Source organism: Bombus bifarius, unplaced genomic scaffold, assembly GCF_011952205.1.
Source record: "Bombus bifarius isolate JDL3187 unplaced genomic scaffold, Bbif_JDL3187 scf7180000008166, whole genome shotgun sequence".
Lineage (NCBI taxonomy): Eukaryota > Metazoa > Arthropoda > Insecta > Hymenoptera > Apidae > Bombus > Bombus bifarius.
The window spans coordinates 2176340-2199235 of NW_022884488.1; the positions used below are offsets into that span (position 1 = coordinate 2176340).

The 22896-nt window shown below is 33.0% G+C and overlaps 3 protein-coding genes across 18 annotated transcripts in view; 2 read left to right on the top strand and 1 right to left on the bottom strand.

The window, feature by feature from the left end:
- Positions 1-3: 3 nt before the first annotated feature.
- On the top strand, positions 4-14956 carry LOC117209219 (clavesin-2-like). 7 transcript variants are annotated; one of them, XM_033450950.1, is made up of 7 exons: positions 8050-8171; positions 8237-8353; positions 10537-10728; positions 11559-11763; positions 12241-12364; positions 12464-12676; positions 13242-14956. In XM_033450950.1, the coding sequence occupies exons 3-7, from the start codon at positions 10569-10571 to the stop codon at positions 13950-13952; spliced, it is 1413 nt and encodes a 470-aa protein (XP_033306841.1). In that variant the 5' UTR covers positions 8050-8171; positions 8237-8353; positions 10537-10568; the 3' UTR covers positions 13953-14956. The 7 variants fall into 7 exon arrangements, with proteins under 7 accessions (XP_033306845.1, XP_033306842.1, XP_033306841.1 ...); XM_033450954.1 differs by lacking the exons at positions 8050-8171; positions 8237-8353 and adding an exon at positions 4-102; XM_033450951.1 differs by lacking the exons at positions 8050-8171; positions 8237-8353 and adding an exon at positions 3158-3361.
- A 312-nt stretch (positions 14957-15268) lies between these two features.
- LOC117209218 (fatty-acid amide hydrolase 2) lies at positions 15269-22270 on the bottom strand. 9 transcript variants are annotated; one of them, XM_033450942.1, is made up of 9 exons: positions 20261-20540; positions 20055-20186; positions 19659-19974; positions 18065-18271; positions 17698-17901; positions 17082-17609; positions 16621-17010; positions 15919-16101; positions 15269-15834 (listed from the first exon to the last, which is right to left on the bottom strand). In XM_033450942.1, the coding sequence occupies exons 4-9, from the start codon at positions 18269-18271 to the stop codon at positions 15736-15738; spliced, it is 1611 nt and encodes a 536-aa protein (XP_033306833.1). In that variant the 5' UTR covers positions 19659-19974; positions 20055-20186; positions 20261-20540; the 3' UTR covers positions 15269-15735. The 9 variants fall into 9 exon arrangements, 8 of the variants coding, with proteins under 8 accessions (XP_033306833.1, XP_033306834.1, XP_033306831.1 ...); XM_033450943.1 differs by lacking the exon at positions 19659-19974 and having other exon boundaries at positions 20135-20186; XM_033450940.1 differs by lacking the exons at positions 19659-19974; positions 20055-20186; positions 20261-20540 and adding an exon at positions 21969-22142.
- Positions 22181-22896, top strand: part of LOC117209217 (cytochrome b5 reductase 4) — a 28007-nt gene continuing 27291 nt past the window's right edge. Inside the window, exon 1 of one of the 2 annotated variants that reach the window (XM_033450935.1) lies at positions 22181-22317. The gene's annotated coding sequence lies outside the window, so the exon portion shown is untranslated. Of the gene's footprint in view, positions 22526-22896 lie in introns of both variants that reach the window. The other variant, XM_033450934.1, reaches the window with a different exon arrangement.

Genomic DNA, 22896 nt, shown 5'->3' on the forward strand with positions numbered 1-22896 from the left:
CAGTTAACTGTGCTCCACCATTCGTTGAGTCTTAACTGAATGGGGAGCAATAGATAAAACAAAGAAGTCAGCTGATTCGTCGCCGTTGTGCTCAAACACTAGGTAGATATATCTGATTTCAAGATAGCTTTAATAACACATTGTCTTTATCTCAATTATAGGAACTCTTGGTAACTTGCAGGTAATATTCGCGAAAACTGATAAAAAAAAACGTGTGATACCGTGGCGCTAGTATCGCGAAAAAGGGCGAATAGACTTTGTATGTACAAATTCATTTGACTAATCAAGTAGTTTATATTCTATTTAACGAATCTATCGTCAACACATGACTTATGTTAATGTTTGCTGCGCTTTAAAACAGGATAAATTTTTTTATCGTATAAAACGATGTAAATTTATTTAAGAACTTAAACGAATTGGTTCACTAAATGATGTGTAAACAAAATGTTGAAAAAATGACAATTAGCCGAATCGCAAAGAAAATAGTGGAAATCGCTTTTTACAATGTTTTTATTTGAGCCTGTAATGAAAATTTAAACTATGCTTTTATCGGAAAATTTTATCGAAACCAGATCCACGTTACTATGAACTACAAACGGTTGAAAATACTGAAAATCATAGTTGTTTACGACTTTCAACCTGTAACTGTAATAAATCTAAAGGGGCATTCAGATCAATATTATGGTCAATATCCCAGGATTCTTAACATTATATTAACAGTTATATTCATCGTCTAGATGATTTTTTTCTGAAAGATTCTGAAAGATTCGTACATGTTACGACGCTTATCGCTTGCCTCTGCATCAACAGATTTCGATTCGTTAAATTTTAAAAAGTTAGTCTGTTTTAAAGAGTGACTGAGTATTAATTTGACCCACTATATATAAAAATATTGATTGATGACATTTAGCGTTTGAATCGTAAACGATAATGAACGTTATGACGTTTCGTCTCGTTTCGATTTTATTATCATATATTTACTGTTTACTATGTCTGGATGGTCAATTTAAATGATTAGTTATCAGAAGTTTATTAATATAATCTTACTAAACCAGAAAGTTCTTAATGTAAACATGATTAATATTGTAAATTATAAATGCAAAAAAAAGAGGATCAAATGTGTATGACGGTCAAAGTTCAAATTCTTGTTTAATTATTTTAAAGTGTTATTTGTATTTGCAGATATGAAATACGTTTGATTTTGTTTCATCATTTATTTTCTATCTATATATCTATATATTTATCTATAATCTATGCAAATGGCAAAAGCATACATTCGCAAATTTTCAAAAAGTTCAAAATTTTCCGCATAGTTAACTCCTTGCAGATAGGTGGGTTAAAGATCGCCTGATCCTTTTTGCATGATGGGATACATTTTATCCCATCTCGAAAAATTAAAGTTACTTACAGTCATACAATTTAATATTTTATTTAAAGTTCTTCGTTCAGTTGGCAATGCTATGAACCAACGGTAAATGTGTAAATATATAGTCGAAACGCATTAGTAAGTTGTTGACACTGTTGTGATTGAGGTTAGCGAATTGTATGGTGCAGTGAATTTTTGTCTTCCATAACAGTATATGTTGTTTCGTTCCTTAAAATTTATTATGAGTGAATAAATTGTTTTATAATAAAAAAAACATATTATTTTTTATGATGTTTTATACTAATTTTGAAGCTGTATATATTATGACACTGTATATATCCCACCTATCGCATTCCTTTCCGTGCAACTTAGGTTTTTATTTTCTTTAAAATCTTATGACTCAAAAAGATAAAAGATAATGTCACCGCGTATAAAGTCACAGATATACACTTATCGACAAAGGTTACGAACATAATGATCGCTTGAAAATTATTTTTCATCTTGATATGTATCACATGTTTCCCAATATTTTATTTTTTATTTAGTTTTTGTTGAAAGTGGCTATATGATTCAATCAATGTTTCTCATCTTTTGTCACAAAGTTCTATTTTGTTTACCCGATTTAATATTAATTTACATCTCACACGAATATAGTCGAAAAAAGACTTCATGTATGTACTGTTACTTTTTTACAATATTTTTCATTTCATCTAATATATCTAAGAAGGTATATAATAATCTCTTTTAACTTTTGTCAGCAAGTGTATTTCTGCTCACGGCATAAATACACCCCCAAATCGGAACACAGGAAGAGTTTAATATCAGGCGTAGTGAGATAGACATCCTCGTGACTATTGTAGTGTAGTAGTTAGTCGCAGTAATAGAAGTAATTTATAATTGTAGTGTTAATTAGATTTTATAGTAAGTTCTGTTAGGGAATAAATGTTATTTAATTTCAGCATAAAAAGTAGCATTGAATTTTACTCATCTATCTAGTAATACCGTCTCAACATAATCATATGTAAAAAATAATTTATATTCATTATAAACACTGATATAATATTTACTAATGGTAATATCAACACTAATTTTCATAAGTACGTAAAAATCAATAAGGTGATACATTGTGTGCGTCTGTATTTTGATAAATATTAGCTCCTTGATTAAACAATATAACTAAGCAGTATCACTGACTAGGTACAGGATCTATACCAGTAGCAATACGTCATATATCATTAAATTCTCAATAGTGACCTCATACGGCAATCAAACCAACTAAAAAGAATGACCACTCAATTGTACAAAACTACAAGATTTTTGTTGATGTGTTAAAACCATTTGTATTATAAAGTAAACAATATTTCTTGTTATTCTAACAAAATTATAACCGTCACTAAAAAATATACACTCAGATAATATTATTTATATCATCGCAAACATAATCTAGTCTTTTTGAATTTCTAATGAAAATTTAATAAATTACATTTCATACAATGGTTCCAAATAAAGTTTAGTCGCAACAATCAATAAGAAAAATACAATCACTGAAATAATTTAATTTAGATTATTAGAGATTTAATTTATATTATTAGTGATTTAATTTATTACGAAAATCTACTAAATCAGATTTCATAAAGTATTGTTAAATAAGATACAGTTTTTAGTTACATTTTTAGAAGAATTTTTACCTAAAATACAGAACGTTCCTGTTAGCAGCTGTTAGTAACGGTAGAGTCCATAGGGGGCTCACGAACGAATTGGTTAACTAAGAGTTTCGAACAGACAGTTTCGCGCCGCAGGTAGACTGTTCACCTGCTACCTTCCGGAAGTATTGTTCTTTGTGTCTCGCAGTTTCGAAGAATCGTCCGCATGTGCAGTTGCGTGTGAACGACAGCAGGCATTTTTTCGTTCGCCTGATGCAGTGGTTAAATTCAATGTGTCAATTGTGGTTACAGCTTTCGATACAAAACTGTACTGTTGACGTAGCATAAACAGGTAACTATGTACTATACATATGAACATACTTATGGCTCCATGCTGAGCAGGAAATAGATTTTCTTATATCTTGTTTTTTGTCACCGTCAGGATTCATCGAATCTTTAACATTTATTGAAACAATATCCAAATTATTATTGTTTAAATTTTTTATAGATCATTTTATCATCAAAATTAGATTAAAGGATAGATAAATGTATCATATAAGAAAAAGACAAATTTATTCATATATATATATATAATATTTTTTATATGGATTTCTTTCGTATCGTTTGTAGGATATGTTTATGGAACCATGATTTATTGTAACATACTATCTTTTTCGTGGAACGATAGGCACCAATTAGTAAGACTACGTTGTTATACGATACGTAATAGTTTAGTTTCTTGTAAGTCTTTTCTACACGATAATCAGTCCCTCTGCCGAAAGAAAGAAAGTAATATAGGTACACATAATTAAGGTATACGTAAATATAGACGGTGCAAATTACAATTTGATTATTTTGTATTTCCTTCAACCCGTAATACAAAAGAAAGTCATCGATGTATCTACACCTGTATCTATGACGTGCCATCTATGTTCATTCAGAACTAGCCATAAGACTTATATGCAATGTAATGTGAAGATAAATAATAATCTAAACATAGAGAAGAATTTAATAAATATTGGTACTTAAAAATTATTTTCATATTAGAATAGTACTGTCAAATAAAAATTAGAAAATACTGAATAGAATCAATCTCTGGTGGGCAGGTAAAAGGGTGTAAATCAGAATGATGTATTAGTTTTGCAGAAAAGGCCTTATAATATTTAAAACATAATGTAGAATCAGGTATTAGATTTTTTATATACTATTAGAATTTTAGGTAAAGAAGTGGGAAAGAAGTGAAATTGACTTGTACTATTAGAACCATAAACAAAAGAAGAAATGTAGAAAATATTAGCGTACTTATTCAGTTGACCAAAATTTAACTTGTGCTCTTTTATATCCGCTCACCAGAGTTAACGTTTTAATACTTGTTGTGTCAGAAGTGGACCGTAATATTGAAATCTGATTGCACTAAGATATCAAAACCTCGAGAAAATGGGTTGCGGCTACCTTTTACAACATTAAAAGAAACCGGTAACTTCTGTCTTCTTCTCTGCTACGCTTCTACCGTTATGTTGCGTAATGTATGGCGGCGTTACACGAACAGATCTGTTTTCGTCCTTCGAGTGCAGACAAGCCCGCCATGCACCGCAAAAAATTGGTAATTTATATGTGTCGTAGTTTCAAAACTCCGTGATTGTTGATTAAAAATATACATTGAGACATAGCAGTCAGATTTCACAGCGGTTCATTGATATTTGAGGTTATCTGTTCGTAATTTGCACTTAAATAATTTGAGTTTGTACATCATTCAAATTCATTCAACCTTAAGTTATTATTAATCTTATAAAGAGAATCTTTTTTTCTATTAAACCTAAACAAGCTCCTTATAAAGAGTCATATGGCTATAAAGAGGATTTATACAACATGTGTAGTGCAGTTCGATATAAACTGCTACGCGTACTTAGGGGATGTCAAAGTTTATTGAACTCAATTGGACGTGGCAGTGATGCATTGGAGGACCATTAATCTTTATTGTTACAAAACTTTCTCATTATTACTACAACATATTGCACAGAATTCCTATTCTTCCATATATAGAATTGATATTTTTGCTTAATAATCAATATATTAATACATAAGTTCCTCAACTTATAGATTATTATATTAAATTTCACCGAGTAATTGAAAAACACCATGCATTTAATCAGGCAATTTTCTACACAAATATTTGTATTTCTGTAGAACTTGAACGCTCGCGTTCTTTTAATTGCGAATTAAGTTGTGTAATCAATATTGTATAATAGCTTCGACAAAATGATCGCGGGTCATAGTGTTTAATCTAAAGTACGATACCGGTAGTTCTCGTCCTTGAGGGAATCGATCGATGGAAGAATTGAATGGTTTCGCGCTATAAAACAAGATTTTCCTTTATCGGATATACAATAGGACTTTAATCGTCCAGTTGCTTGTTCTGAGAGGACGCTGCGTCCTTACGAAAATCTTTATCGTGTATATCTCTTTTGCACAAAATGTCAATCGTGCATGTGCCAATAACAATTATTATCGGTTGTTAATCGCCGTGGATGTTTATGAATTCATTAACAATCTTGCGACTCTCGAACGTGACTCATCAGAATTCTTACAAAAATATAACGACAGTATACGAATTTGCTTATTTTTTTTGTTTTTTTGAAATTATCGAGAACGTATATCTTTGTGTGTCGAGGATCAACATTTCGCAATGACCTTATTATTATGTTATTTATTTTCGGTGTAAAAATATTTAAAGAAAATCGAGCTGATGGAAGTTCGTGGAAACAACATAACATGATATTTTATATGATTACGTGACTCGACAGGATATTACCAAAGTGAACCGTGACCAGTAATTCTTCAACGATATTTTTACGGATCCGTTTTCCCTCGTTTCTTTTTTTTTTTATTTAAATTTACTCAAATCACTGAGTGAGGTTTATACAGCTGTACAAAAATGATACACTTTGAGTACATTTTATTTTCCCTTCTCTTGAAGCAATGCATTTGTTATTTTCGAAATTTTGACTGCTCCTTGAAAATACAAATTTTCGAACGAATCTTTCCTCGATAATATACGAGACGATTTATTAAAGATAAAATTAGTTCACCGTGTTCTATATGACCGTATCGTGACAAAAATCGGCTCGGGACATCTGGTCAATTAATTTTTCTGATTATCTCGTCACAGATGCGCAATGGTTAAACAGACTCGTCACTAGAACATCCACAGACAATTGATGCATATTACAATTCATTTAACAGTAATACCTCAACTCTAATCTTCGAGTAATATGTACTTCTTATTTTGAAAGTAATTGCCATACAAGTAAAATTTTGCCATTAATGTCAGAATGTAATAAAAATACGTATATGTACGTATTACGAAACTTCTTTAAGAATTCACTGATCACATACTATGCGCAAAGACTTAAAATGACATATGTATTGTGCAATTTTCGTTGAACCACCAAAATTACGTAATTGAATTTTAATTTTCCACCTTGTAAGCGTTTTCTATATATTTTACTACTGGATGCTCGCATTTTTTGGGGAACGGTTTTACCTGATAGCGCAACGAGAACGATCGGTGAGTCAGCCGCACTGGTAACCGGCTTCGTCCGTCTTTCTCTCTATCTTTTCTACTCCCACCTTCAGCGGTCATCCTTTTCCTTCTTTGTCGATATTTCATCTCTTTCCCACGCGTTACTTTTTCCTTTCTATCGCTGTTCTCTCTTCGTCTCTCTTTAACGTTGCAACCCTCCTTTCTCCTTCCCGTTTGATTTCAGCACAGGTTACACTTTTTCTCTTTCTCTCGATACTTGTCCTTTTCACGTTCGATCGTAACTACGCTATTTTCGTCTCTCTCTAACTGCCCATGCCCTTTTTACTATATACCGTCTCTTCTCTGTCATGTTTTTTCTATTAGTTACATCAATAAAATTTGAATTCATTTAATTCGAATTATCTTTTGTTCCATTTCATTCCGTACCTCGCTTTCTGTTACTTCTTTATTAAGCGTATCGTTAATAGAAGAGATCGAATTAATTTATACGTTATTTGAATCTTTGAATAATACTAAAAAGCAATTGTAACTGTTGTGAATTTGAAAGTTTAATGACGTCAAAGTTTTTACGATAGTTTGCTTAAATGTAACTTTTAATATACAAGGTGAAGCAAATAAAGGGTTCATAGCTTCTGACGTAGATCGTACTTGCCAAACGATGGAAAAAGGTCGTAATAGACATGGATAGAAAGATTAAGAGTTCCAAAGTTATAAACAGATTTTTGTTTCCGTTGAAGCGAGAAAGTTGCTCGCTGTAGAAGCTATCGTACCGTATGGAAACAATGGATTACCTTATCATTTCTTCTTTTCTTGGTTATAGAAGGTTTTGTACATGATTTCCTTCCATTTTTGCACACGCTTGATACTTTCGTATCAAAGAATTGCGTACTCTTTCAAAGATCCCTGGACGTGTTCTAACCATTTCACTGGTATTTTGTATCGAGGCAGATAAAATCCATTGTTTCCGTACGGTACAATATCTTCTGAAGCGAGAAAGTTATTCGCTTCAAACGCAACAAGGAATTATTTGACTTTGAATCTGTTCTATTTCCGACCCTATATGCGCAATATAACTCTTTTTCATCATTTGTCAAGTACTATCTATTCTAGATGTTACGAGTTTTTTTTTTCTTTTTTGTTTCACCCTGTATATATGAAAATATGAAGATACTAAGAATAAAAAATATATAGTATGTTTCTAAATTTCCAGGAAGATCGAAATCATATTTTGCAAAATTATATAAATATCGATGGTCTAAAGATAGATTTTTTAACGTTATTTTGGTACATTAAAAAAATAAGAAAATGTATAGCGGATTTTTATGTTTCTAAGAAGTTCAAGTCATGGTTCTGAACCGTGCGTCTCAAGTCCATCGTTACATCGTTACACCGCCGACGATTCTTTTCCTTTTTCCTTCAATAAGGCAAGCGTCTCTCCTTGAGAGTCTCACTCGCTCCTTTGTTTCTCAATGCTCTAACACTTTCGAGCGAATCGCAACAGGCGACTTCATTGCGCGCCGTTCGCTCGTGACCGTTCGAGCAACAAGGCTCCTCTGATGCACGAGTCCTTTGTCTCTTTTGTTTACAAATTTACGCAGAATACGATTAACATTAGCGGGTAAATTAAAGGTGTAGTATTTTTTTTAAATAATTCATGACACAGTGTAACTGTATATTTTGTAGAAATCACATAGATACCTCGTGTGACAGTGAACAATACCGACAGTGATAAGAAAGAAACAAAGAAGAAGGAAGTGTGATTTTCAGTGAAGTGTTTTACAACTGTTGCAAATATTTTATGTAAGTGCGGCATTAAAATATAACCTATGCCATTAAGCTGTTTACGATTTACAACAATTTACATATGTCGCAGGTCGCCTAGTGTGAACAGTTTCCTCTACGGTATACATGATTCTAATTTGTTCGAATGATCTTCAGGTTATTTTTTACAACTCGATGTATCAAGTGAATTTCTGAGAAAATGTCATATGACAAAATGGTGTACACGAGTAGATCTCGTAAGTGCTTCGTGTTCAAAGCAATGGCTCAGATATAACCTATGATGGCTATCTTAATGAATTTTAAATGGCTTTGAGCTTCTTTGATTTTACCCAAATTAACGTTCCGTAGCATTTTTAATAAGTTCCTGTACTTAATTACACCGTGCTCTGTAATTACACGCACTGCGATTAAGAGGATTACGTTTCCAACAGATTTTAACGATTTATATGTATATACAAACCATATCTGTGGTTAACATAAGTGTACGTTTTTATGTCGGAAAAAGGAATATCGAAAAACAATAGTATTGACGTTGATAGACCGTCATAAACGTAGTTTATAAAATGTAGTAGTTATAAAAATGTTTGTTGACATATGTTCAATTTGCACTGTGTTTGAAGCATCAAATTAAGGATAATGGCTGAACTACGGATGTTTATATATTTATTGAGAAGTGAAAAAAGCAAAAATACATGTCATATACAGAAATATATATTTAATGTATATTATATGGTACTATTATATTTTTTTATTTTATATTTTTAGATTTACTATTATATTTTTAGATTTTATATAATATTTGTTTATATATATAAAATATCTTCTACATATGATATAAAATTGGTAAAGAACGTAGTATTTCGCATACATATAATATTGACTAACTCTAGAATTCAAGTTTTATTTCTGTACTTTTATTATAAAAACATAAATTTGCATAAACATTGCCAATGCAGTGAATAATCGTTCACCGAAGAAATAGTTACATGACTCGACAAATTATTCTTAAGTAACGACTTAAAGTAATAATTTTACGATAACGCTGATACGAATTCGTTTCTTCGTTCTTAAAGTGAAATATTTCGTATCCTAGAAATTTTTACCTTGAAAATATAGATTCATGGCTCGAATTAATATTCACGTTACAAAAAGTAAGTCTGAAATAATTAGTTATTGCTGAATGATTTTATGAAGTTCGCTGGATCAAAGTAAAAGTCTCAATAAGCAGTTACACGAACCGGTCGCGGTTATCCTGCAAGCTGTATTGCGTCTCAACGGTGTTTCACCTAGAAATGAGTCATTCCGGCTACTAGTTAGACTCGTTCGATGTCTTCTTAAAGCGTTGATTCATCTGTCATTTTTTATAGAATCAAAACATAAAATTATAAAGAACAATTGAGACAGTGATATTTTTAGAAAAATATTCCTAAAGAAAAGACAGCTGAATATATTTTTAGCCATCGCTTATACGTGCTTGTCTTTTTCAAACATAATTATCGTAGTTCGAGTATATTTTTACATACGTGAGTGTATGAATTATATATTGATCACGTATCGATCACGTATTGACCACGTATCGAATGTTTGCATTGACCAATCATTTTTGTATAAATATCCTGCAAATATAATACGCATGGAGACAAATTTCATTTCCATAAGGTACTTCATTTACTTTAAGGGAGTGTCTCTTCAAGTGTTCCATGGTGCTGAATGTCTCACGTATATATGCGTTTGCCGGTATCTTATGCTTTTATATCTGGAAGTGTATTTCTTATATTCACAAGTTGCGGAACTGTAAATGTTAATTTATCGATAAGATTCCGCAATCTTCTCAGACATATATGTATACATATAGTGGCAGCTAAATAAATATATATGCATATAATCAGTAAATTTAATAAATTCAATAAATATAGTACATGTATAATAGCTAAATATATACAGCAGTGGATAAAAGAAAGTTTAACATTGATGCGCTATAGAGTCTAGCCACTTTTGTACTAACAATTTTTTACCATATTGGCAACATTCGTCTGTTCTGTGGCATATATAATAATATATCATATATAATAATAAAACAATATAGAAAAAAACTTATTTCTTATTTCATAAATTTTCTTTTGTCCGCCATGGTATATGTATATTAAACAAAAGGATCTTTCGTTTTCACCGGATGTTTCGATTACGATTGATTGCTGCAGATCTGTGGTAAGGCGAAAGGCGGGTCCGCAAGATGTCTGAGTATTGCGAGTACATGTGGGACACCACAAGAGGTCACATGAGCCCTGCACTTGCACGGAGTATTTATGAGGAGGAGGCCAGATTCGACAAATGCGACAAGAAACTGGCCATTAAAACCGTCCGAGCAATATTGCGTGAAATGCCGGATGTAGGTAAGAAGGGGTTTATTCGCAACGCTCGACCGTTATTCGACCGGAATTATTTATCGAAACTTCTGTTGTATTAAAATTGCCAAATTGGAGATACAAAGGCAAATTAGAGTATACTATATCGCAATCTATATGAAGACCACAGGTGAGAAATACGATAAGTCATATTTTTCATGTCCTATAGAAGATTAATTTTTAAGTTTTCTTTAATTTCCAGATCGAATACGTATGTATCTTTGTTATTCTCTTGAACATTTTTATCATCAATGTCAATTATACAGACTAATATTAATTTAATTAAATTAGCGTGTAGTTAAATAATCAGTAATTAAACTGCGGATTTTTACTCATTTATGAGATATCTTCAAATGAGAAAATATATGAAATACTCGAAATATAGTACTCATTGATGCAATTTATGAAACAATTTGCTAGCTGGCTTACGTTCTTTTAATTATCTTCATAAAAATATTAATTTGTATAGATATGTATCCGTAGGCTGGGGATAGCTAATATTATTTCTTACAAAACATTGTACGTTTATTTGTAATTCTTTTCAGTCAGTGATACAAAGTTAGAAAATGAACAAAAGCTGATTTATCGTATTTTTCTCATGTGATTTTCATACGGTATTATATATCTCTTGATAATACGGAGATACAGTACTCGCATTAGTACATTTCATTTGATTGGTCCCGTTAGGTTCGCCTAGACTGATTCGTTTTCCACGCGTCGATCCTCGAATTTCCGGCATAATGTCCGCGTTCGAGCGGCTTCCTGCCGGCTATTTTTTTCACGCGAAGCATTACAATGACCCATCTGTTTGCTTCTAGACTTGAAGCACTGCACGGATGAATATATTACACGTTTCCTGCTAGCCCGGAAATATCGCACGGAACAAGCTGCTGCCCTGATAGCCGCTTATCAGGCGCAAGTAGCGCATCGACAGGATATCTTCGGCAATCTAACCGCAAGAGATCCAGCCTTGCAGCGGGCGCTGCGCGCTGGAATACCCGGTGTACTTCCTGCACGTGATAGGTACCATTTTGAAATTTAAATTCGTTTCCGGTCTATTTAATACATTCTGAAACTTATATTAACATTTACGTAGACATAGCGAAGTTAGTACTTTCGGATATTATTTAGAATTAAATCAATGATGGTTGTAAAAATAAGTTAATAATTTATAGTAATTTTATAGATAGTTTACTTTTGTTATATAATGATAAATAAAAATTTGATTGGCTGATGATTAAATTTGAGCATAATATAAGATTATGGATATCGTTTTATAAATTGTGATCATTTTTGAAATCATAATTGATACAAGGGAATATTTAATCCTAAATATTATAAAGATACAAAGTTTACCACATCTATTGATGACATCGTTCTTTGTAACTACAACATCTTTGCGTATTTTTAAAATATTATTTCAATATAACTATTAATAATTTATTATTGTTATTAATTTAAATATATTGTTATAATATCATAAGTCAAATTCATTTTCAGAAAAGGGAGATGCGTACTCGTTATTTTAGCCTCGCAATGGGACCCTATTGCAGTACCAGCATTATCAGTTCAACGCGCTCTCTTTTTGGTTTTAGAAATTCTCATACAAGACCCAAGGAATCAGGTACGATTCACGTATAAGTTTGTGTAACTTTAAGTCTCGAACAAACAAAGTAAGTCTTTTAGTCTTCTATAGCTCTAGACGTTCCATTTCTTTTTCTAGCAATCCGGTTTCGTGGCGGTGGTAGATTGGAGCGGATTCTCTTTACGACAGGGCGGTGCCCTGGGCGCAGCGGCACTGCGAAACCTAATAGCTGCTCTTCGAGGACGATTTCCGGCTAGATTCAAAGCTATACACTTCCTGTCGGCGCCGCTTTACGTTCAGGCCACATTGGCCCTTGTGAAACCTTTTTTGGACGAGAAAACTCGGAACAAGGTAGGAGAAACTGCTGAAGGACAAAGTACATATTAGAAAGTAGATAGAAAGGGATAAAATAATAGCTTCGAATACGTATCATAGTAGCGTATTATATTAAAGATAGAAATAGATTAAGAAGATTAATTAATGTAAACAATATACATCAACGCACGTATTAAAATGCAACTACTTGACGTCAATTGCTGTAATTGTATCAATTAAGATAATACACTCGGTAAATTCCACATCCCGGCAAATTATTATTGCAAACAAAGCCTTTAATTGCTTTTAATTTCTAGCCATGTGTATAATCGCTTGACGCTGAAATTGAAACGTTTTGCATACATACATATGGGTTTCAGATACGAGTAACTAAATATTGACCAACAGATAATCTAAGATAGCGTAAAGCTCCAGAATGTTGCATGTTTGCATAAAGTGTGAATATCCGATTTCATTAAACGAGCATTCTTTTTAATTTCAAAGCGAGCGGATATATCGTATTTCAATTATCTTTCAATAAAAAGATTAAGTTTTTCAATGGAATTTATAAACATTACCAATGTACATCTAATATTTTCAGATCTACTTACATGGAAATAATTTGAGCACCCTGCATGAACACCTGCCCACTGACATTTTGCCAGCGGAATTAGGTGGCACAGGGCCAGCATTTAACCCAGGACTATGGGCCGAACCAGTTATTCATTCAGCGATGAAAGAAGCTGAACTGGCTGCGATAAAAAAAGAGAAGGAGCAAGCTGAGAACGTAGATCAGTCTCGCGATAAGAAATTCGAGTCTAGAGACATGGAGAATCATAAAAGAAACGAAGCAGACTCTATAAAATCGAACAATGGTGTGAATAAAGAGAACGGAAGGCGATTCTTCAATCCTTTCGGTAATTCTACGAAGAATCAGTCGCCGAAGAAACCTGGAGGAACAAATGTAGAATTGAATCTAATTAATCGTACTAATGGATATGCAGAAAGAAAAGAAGGTAGGAGAGATAGTAGAACGATAAAGGAAAACGAGGATTCTTGCAGTAGAGGTAGAGATAGAATGTTAAGCAATGGTAGCGCTGATTACTTTGACGACAAAAGAGAACAATACAAGGATGTGCAGGATAACTTGTTAGGATCTCGATCTGAAAGACGCTCGAATGAATATGAGATCTCAAATAGACCAGATAGCGACGACAGTAAGGATAATTCGTTAGATAACAGATCAGAGAATGCCCTAATTGATACAAGTAAAATTGAAACTGCCTCCGAAGAAACGAATCTCATAACGTAATGTTAATTTTCTCGACTTCTTAGGTTAAAACAAATTAACGCAGTAGTACTTCCATGAGAAGTGTTGACTTTCAATTTTAAATATAATGAAATCAAATACTGTCGCTAGGTTTAAGATCGGTAGAATGTAGTAAGTTCCGTGAAATTTGTATTCTCTGTAGGTTTTAAAAGATATATTGTGATACGATATACATCATTTTTAATAAGTATTTATACATTAATGAGGCTTTTGTTCTTTATACATATATACGATTCTGTTTCAACTAGATCAATGTTATTTAAACATTGAATTTCTTATCCTTTTTTATCTTATTTTATTTTTAATATCTTTTATCATGAAAAGAATGAATTCGTTTCCATACGAATTTTCATTATTTCATAGACATATTTACATACTACTACTACTATTGTTCGTGACAAAAATAAAATGAACATTGCACGAACATTCTCTATGTTCCTCTTTCTATCGTATGTGAAAAACATATTCACATATAGTGTTATAACTTTCAATGAGTACTTACATTGTGAACTTAAGATTATGATATTTATCAATTTTTATAGGCTATTTATCGCTGTCCACGAAAACACGAGCATAGTTAACAAAAATCTTTGCATGTGTATGAAATTCATACAACTATCAGTCACATTTTTTTAAAGAGTTTATACGACAAGCAATTCGTATTAGGATTGTAAATATGTATTAAATTATTTATTGATATCAAATGTATCATGAAATCGAAGATCTCTCATTTCGTATGACATTCTCGAGAAATGCGAATCCTGTACTTACATATTGTTAGGATTATGAGTGTGATAAAAATTGCGTCGTAGATAGTTTTTTTAGTTCTTCTAACTGTATTTTTTAATAAAACAGTATTTTAATATTTGGATGATTTTTCTTTGGATTTATTTTATATTACAACAAATTGAAAAATATTTACAATTTTCATCATAAAGTAAATCAACAAAATTATAGATTAAGAAATGTTCATTTTTCACATTGGTTCACATTGGTAAAAGAAAAGTTGTGATAGAATAATGGGGAAGAAATAAAAATTTATTTCTTTAGTATATAAAATATATATGTATGTATACGATATATTAACATCAATACACATTATAAACATAAAACTTTAATACTTTATCACATCATTATCAAAAGCATCCTACTACCATGTAATTGGTTTTTTTCTCTATATCGTCCATCCACACATTCTCTCCCTCCCTTTCTCTCTCTCTCTCTTTCTGTTAATTTGTATGAAAATAGAAAACCCTATATAGAGATCTATGATGAGGTATATAAAAACGGTAATCAAATACAGTGTAGTAGTTTACTTATATACAAATGTTATTACTTCCTTCAACATGATTTTTGTTAGAAAAATGAATTTTTTAACATCAATTTATAAATATAAATATACGCACATCTCATATATTCATATAGTATATATTTATTACGCACAATTTTGCGTATTCGGCGAGACTTAGTTTATAATCGGCTACACAAACCGATAAAAAAAAATTCAGTATTTATTATATTATGTATACTTGTAAGAATTCTCAGCTTCGTCTCAGTTCCTTCTCAGTCCTTTCTCAGTTTTTTTCGAAGTATTTGAAAGATCTGCGTTTTGGATAAATGTTTGTACTTTACCTTAGTAATTGGCTGGTATCGATTAATCAGGTGTAAGTTAGTTCTCGAAAAATGATGATGACAGGGCATGGTAAAAAGAAACTTTATGCATCGTATTACGCACAGGATTATTGTCTAAGCGACACGTATCGTATCAAGCTACAATAGTTGGAGGTACCCAACCTCCAAAACCCCGTTCTAGTTCTTCACAAACGGCTATGGTTAAACGATCTTGATGTAGGCCACTAACAACCTGTAAGATACAATTTACATATGATACTAAAATTCTTATTTTACCATTCTAGTTTCATTAATACTAATAGTCCAGAGCTTATACCTGTATACCAATAGGAAGTCCCTGTTTGTTCAAACCTAAAGGACACGCAGTAGCAGGTAAGCCCAAAACATTAATAATTCCAGTGTATGAAAAATTGAATGGTTTAATCAACGGTTCGTAGTGCATTGGTGCCGCAGTTGGATGCGTTGGGTATAGGAACACACCGTCTTCACCTAAAATATCCTATTCGAAGAAAATTGATTAGAAATAAATATTAACAATAAGCATAGTAATGGTATTGATTTAGGAAAAAGATAAAAGTTCGGATATTTCTGGATACATGCTTCAACTTTAGTCAGTCGTTTTCTCGTCGCGTGAATACAACTACAAGATGAAAAGATATTTACAAAAATAATAGAGATCTTTAATAATTGGATGGAAAAAATTTCATTCTGCATGCAGAGCAATATCTTTCTTCTACTTATTAGAAATAACTCGTGATACCGTGAAAGACAAACTAGTATAGTCTGACCAGTTCGCACGAAATACTCGAGAAAGAAATCACGTCCATTTTAATAAATAGTATTGTTCCGTAACGCAATAGTAAGAAAGGAAGACGAAGAAGGTAGGAGCCAATTCCAATCCTGATGAGTTACATTACAGGCACTTGTGAATGTACATCATATTGCATCAGTAGTTTATAAAAGATAAGAGATCATTGATATAATTCATAAATATCAATAATTCATTACGAGATCATACCTGAAATTCTCGATAAAGTTCTTTACTTTCTTGTATGAATTTCGTGTGTTTATCGCTTCCATGCTTCACGGCAAATCTTTCAAACGTGGCAGTAAGAAGAGCTATCAATGTATGATTACTCAGGAACAGTGTCCATTTCAAAAATTCCCACCATAAATTTATATGACCCACTCTGTTCGACAATTCATACGTAAAATCTTTTTCGTCTTTACAACTCATATTGGCCATCCAGAGAGCGATGCTTTTTTTCATTTTTTTTATGTGGATCTTAGTCGCTTTAATTTTATGAGCTTTCTCTAGATATTGAACTACCTTTCTCATGGCTTCTCTTATCTCTGACTCAACTGGAGACGTGAAGTATTGACCACCGTCGTCTTCCATATAATAAAACTAAATTGAAATAAATACTTATCACATACTACATACGACCAATGATTATAATATAAATATTCTATCCGTACCTTAAGCTTCGAAATGTCTACTTTTTCGTTCAAATGCAACATATCTGCGTTCTTGTCCGCAAGAATCTTCAAAGTAGGCAGTAAATCTTGTGCGTATCTGCACATAGGGCCAATAGATAGCAATCTGTTTTGGTCTTCGCTTTGTGCACTCGGGTATTGGCCATCGTTCGAAACTATTCCAGTAGAAGGTTTGTGCCCGAAAAGTCCATTGAAGTAGCTCGGTATACGAATAGAACCACCAATATCTGATCCTATTCCTAGTGGCGAACCAGCTGCAGCTTGTATACAACCTTCACCACCGGAGGAACCTCCGACAATATGTCTCGTATTATAAGGGTTTTTTGTAGTTCCATATAAACAGTTAGAAGTTTCCCACCACATGGCTAATTCTGACACGTTCGTTGTAGCCAGAGGGATGGCTCCAGCAGCCCTCATTAACCTAACCACTTCTGCGTCATGTTCAGAAACAACGTTCTTACGAAGGGTTAAACCAGCTGTCTGTTTCATTCCAGCAATTGCAATACAGTCCTGTAATCAAAAAAATTTACATTTGTCTTAATATACATATAAAACCATCGTAAGATGTCCATTGCATACTTCATGAAGTAAGATTTACCTTTGTTGTAAAAGGCACTCCAAAGAAGGGTTTTTCTTCAGCTAATGCTTGAGGAGATGGAGCATTCTCAGATTTCAAAAGATCATCACACAGTTTTGCTTCTTTGAGGGCGTCCTCAAAGCGATCTTCCACTACACAATTTAATATTGGTTGAATTTCTTTTATCCTATCTATGTATGATTGTACCACTTCTTGTGAAGTTAACTGTAATCATATGTGCTTACTTGTAATTTGTATATAAAGACTTATTAATAAATAAACAGAGATTGTGATCATTTTAATTTATTATTTTACAAGTGTCTAGAACTTATCTTACAGTCATTTGCAAACAGATTTAATTTGGATTGGAAGAACACAATGAATTTACCTGTTTATTTCGAATTTTTAATGCTAAAGTAGTTGCACTGTGTAAAAGCGTTAGATCCTTTATAGGAGGTTGAGACTCTGCAGGACCCTTCAAGAATGCAACGAAGGTATATATCCATTTGCCAATGAATTCAATTAGTCGATGAATTGCATTCAATATTTGTCCTTTAGGCTGCATTTTTCCCTGATCTTTGTGTTTAGTTGACATCTATCTAGGAAAAACGTAAATACTTTATGTCAATTACTATCGTTATACTATAAAAAATAAAAATATTACTTTATTTAATTGCGAGTGAAGCTCGTAAAACGTAATAGATAACAGAAGATAAATATAAAAGATCATGTAATTTGTTACAAGTTATCAGATTAATTCTGCGATTACGCAGAGAAAAAATTATAATGGCAAATAAAAATTACAATAAATATTACAGAGAACTATTAAATAGTGAAAACTATTAAATATTTATATCGCATCATTCATATGATTATGTATAATTATTTATAATTAAATCACATTAAATATGAAAGAACATGCTAGAATACTTTATCTATTTTTGCAGACGAAAACTCTAAATTTAAAAATTATATCATTTCGAGAACAACAGATTCCATTTTCATCTTTTGCTTATATCGTTCTATGTTACATGCTTATTTTTGAGAATTACGTTATTTTTGCGCTAACTGGCCTGTTTGAATATTTGCATAAACAGACATAGAGAAGAGAAGATAAAAAGAACATTTAAATAAGAAACAGACATTCTCAATAAAATCATACTGCAAATACTGATGGAAATATTTTACGATCGGAAATTGCAACACCAAATGTCCTTGCTTCGAGGCAATAAAAAGTTGTTTTGTTAAAATATCTTTACACGATATTACACGAAACTTCCGAAGAATTCAAGAAGAAAAGAAAACGATTGAACGACTTTTAGCACAATCGCTACTAGTCCATCGCACGTTTTCTTTATCATATTTCACATAAGAAACATCGAGCAAATTACTATAAATTATATAAACGTCGCTATCATTACGTCGTTTAATGGTCATTGAAAGAGATCGTAGCGTCGCGTTAATAATGCTTCAACAGCGTGTAATTTAATACAGGGCGGGACAACTTATAATTGCGTATATGTACAATTAATTCATTTCAATCCGTCAGAGTGATCAAAGAAGGCTTTAGACAATTTGGCTTGAATCGTGTAGCAAGGATTATTTTATTATTATCCCTTCTGATAAGAATCACGTTGTCAGTCTAAATACCAGGATCGTTATCTTTCTCTGTGTTTATGTACCATTATGTCAATGTTGATTAATGGACTGACCTTGTGCAATTATCTCACTGTGTCAGCTTGCCGCTTTTATGGGAAACGCCGGTCAGTTTATCGATTAATCGGGCGTACACGGACGCCTTAAGGGACGAACACTAAACGTATCTACGCGAGTACGCTACGCACATTTGAACAAATTCGTTGAAAGTGAACGAATGCCGGCGACGCAATAATTTTAGCGCGCTGACAGACTCGATAATGATGTAATTGAGGTGTTACGCATCAAGGCTACTCAGCTACCAAGCCATGAGAGTTTGACAGTATCCGTCGGGCCGGAAATCAACTCGCGCCGCATTTCAGGCCGGTTGGCTACGTTTAAGCGTTTTCCATCGAAACTTCTTCTTGAAGTCGTTCGCATGCCGTAAGCGCAATTCCGCTTCCATTCCGTTAACAAGCAATATGTGAAAACTGACTTTTAGAGGTGTTATCAATCAGAATGATTCGTCAAATGGGTTCGTTTGTAATAGGCTAGCCGAGCATAGTCACGAAGTTACTCGCGTAACGGTGGTTGAGTCTCTGCGAGCGTTCCAGCGATAGATTATTTCTGTGACTTAGAAGTCAAATTGATCGACCGCGCTTTCTGAAAAATTCTTCGTTTTAGTACTAGAATATACAATTTATAATTTGTTCGATGTTTTCAGAAATACAAAATGATTTTACCTTCGATGGGAGTCGATCAGTTTGACTTCCGCATAGCTCGTTTATGAATTTTATTAAATAGATTTTTTCGTTGCACGTACTCGACGAAAGTTACGAAGGCTCGCGTGAGATCGACTGTAGGAAACTGTTTCGCTATTTCAACGTATAAATTGATGATTAATAGTTGGGCTATAGAATGTACGCGGCTAATTGATACGTTTACTTACTATTCTGCTATTATACTTTATTTGACGAGTCAGCTGGAATTACTCGTTGTATATTAATGTGTAATTCAGTATCATATGACACTTTACGAAAATTAAGCTGGTTTAAGTCACGACTTATCGACAGTGCAATACCGCGTCTCGTATGACGTCGCTTTCCCCAACGCTCGTAGTCGACTGACACCACTTATACCTTCACCGGTTCTGATTATACGAGATCCGCGCAAACGCTATAGTTGCTTGCCGGCCTGGGACTTACTTTTATGCATCGGAGAAATATTTAACGGGTCGGGGATACACTTGTAAGATGGCTGCCAAGCAGCGATGGATAGATTACTGTTACGATATGATGTTCATAACTTCGCGAGATACGCTCTGTGTTGATATTACGTTTCAATAGCCCCTCAAAACCCGAATTTTTGTATTATTGATTTAGTAACATTTCAGCATTTCGTATCGCAAGTCTAGAATTATGACAAATCGTCAATTATATTATAATGTTAAACTAATTCTATATAACGTTACAACTTCCGTGGAAATTTCACTATTTTATATTGTATCGCGATTTCTATAGACAGATTTTATTAGTCGATAGGATGTTTTTATTATCAATTTGATAACCTTTCAGTATGTTCCATTATAGATTACGATTACAGTATTAAAAAATCTAATGTTATTATATCATGCTAAAAGAATATACTATCTTATCTAGATTCATATGTGTATTAGATTTATTATATAAATTTATCAAAAAAGTATTTATATGACAATAAGATCGAATACTAATTATATATATAGAGATATATTAAGTTGACAATGTTCTTGTCCATTTTATGTAATACGTCTTCGTTATCCTTATGTAAGTTGTTTTAATGCTCTCTATTTACTGGATTAATAAGACGTCTGTAATTGACGCCGTTAATTTTACACCGATAGGCGATTTTAAATGTTTATTTGTTCTTGATTTTTGCCATGCGGTTTTAAACGTTTTAGTTTTAGTTTTAAACATGTACGTATACATTTTCAATACAAATTGCAAAGATACATATTTAGTTACACGTTACATTAAATGTTAGTTACAACTATCTTATACGATATTTCTCTCATTTTATCTGTTCATTTATTCTCTATCTTTGATTTTCTTCATTCATTTCTGTATCTTTCATTCTAAAATTTCAATAAAAATATGTTCAGTGTACACAGTCTAGCTTCGTTAAAGGACCACGAGTCGGGATATAATGTGGCTAGTTACCGAGACAGGTGCATTTCTTAAAAATTCCGAGAAACCTTCTCTGTTGGTTATGAAAACAGATACGGATACCAAAGACATTTGTTTACTTACTTGATATACATGTACTAGGTAGAAACAATGTAGTACAATTAAGGAGCTGTATCCAGCCGCGCCCAGAACCGTATAGATTTTATAGAAACACTTCAAATTTTAGACTATAAAACTTATTTGAAAATTGTCATTATACTTACAATCTTTACGATGTATAAAATCCCTCTTAACTCCCACTTAAATATAATTGCCGTATTAACACATTGTTGACGGGAGACGTGAATCGAAATTTTAAAAATAGGAGATGTTAATCGAATGGATTTTTCATTTCATAAACATTGACATATTTTCTAAAACTATGCGAAAACTAAAATTTATTTCACAGTATACCGTTAACAATGTGTTCATAAAAATTTAACCTATATTAACCTGTATATTATTAAAACACACGAAGAGGCGTCTCCACTTTGACATGTCACGATCCTGAAAGGGACTCTGGTATATATGTAGTAACGTGCTCCAGAAATACTTCAAATAGTTTCAAACGTATGCATGTAGCAGAAAATTCGAATCGTTCGACGAAACCAGCTGCAGCAACTGGTGGGGATATCGATGGTCAGTTATTGAAGTACAATACAGGTCAGTTAACGTGGCACTACTGTATTCCGAAAATTTCGGAGCATTAATTCATGAGAAGCCACCAGATGGCAGCTCGATCGCACGCCATTAACGAGTAAGAAGGAGTGGGGAAGAGGGCATGGCGTCAATGTGCGCGCGCGTGAGTATATGTGTACGAAGGGTGAATGTCACTTTGTGTCCACTTGCTTCCTTATCACTCGACAAAGAACTCTCATTATCCTTGGTGATTTTATTATTGGCCACGTCTCCTACTAAGTTAACGACGTAGCGGTATAGTGCAGCGAAGACTGGACACCTACGTCTTCTGTCGTGACATGCGGCTCACGATCGTCGATCACCTTTTTGAGGTTAGCTCAAGACCGCGCGGCTAAGCGCCGCGGTATTATCTCACGAAAACGTCCACCGTCTACGCGTATCTATCTTTTCCATTCTTCCTTTGATCGAAATTGTTAAAACACGTTGAACAATTCGTTGGAATATTTCGAAGATAGTTTCGAGGTCGAAACACGATTTGGGTGTCGCCGTTGCGTTTCTACGTCTCGTCTTTTACTCCCACCCACGCGATTCAGTTTGATTACCGATTAGCTTTATTAATATTTCCACATAGAGTGATTCAAACTCTACCCACGCCAGCTTTGTGTATTAGTTTTGATAAAGTACGTTCATTTTCATGATCGCGAAATAAAGCACCATATGTTCCTTTTATGTATTTTTCATC

Coding starts and splice junctions, on each gene's coding strand:
- LOC117209218 (XM_033450940.1), bottom strand. CDS start 22,013: ATGTCAAAGTGGAGACGCCTCTTCGTGTGTTTTAATAATATACAG. Junction 17,902..18,064: donor TAAAAATTCGAAATAAACAG/GTAAATTCATTG, acceptor ATATGATTACAG/TTAACTTCACAAGAAGTGGT. Junction 16,102..16,620: donor AACTTTATCGAGAATTTCAG/GTATGATCTCGT, acceptor TTCTTCGAATAG/GATATTTTAGGTGAAGACGG.
- LOC117209219 (XM_033450954.1), top strand. CDS start 10,569: ATGTCTGAGTATTGCGAGTACATGTGGGACACCACAAGAGGTCACATG. Junction 10,729..11,558: donor GCGTGAAATGCCGGATGTAG/GTAAGAAGGGGT, acceptor GTTTGCTTCTAG/ACTTGAAGCACTGCACGGAT. Junction 12,365..12,463: donor TACAAGACCCAAGGAATCAG/GTACGATTCACG, acceptor TTCTTTTTCTAG/CAATCCGGTTTCGTGGCGGT.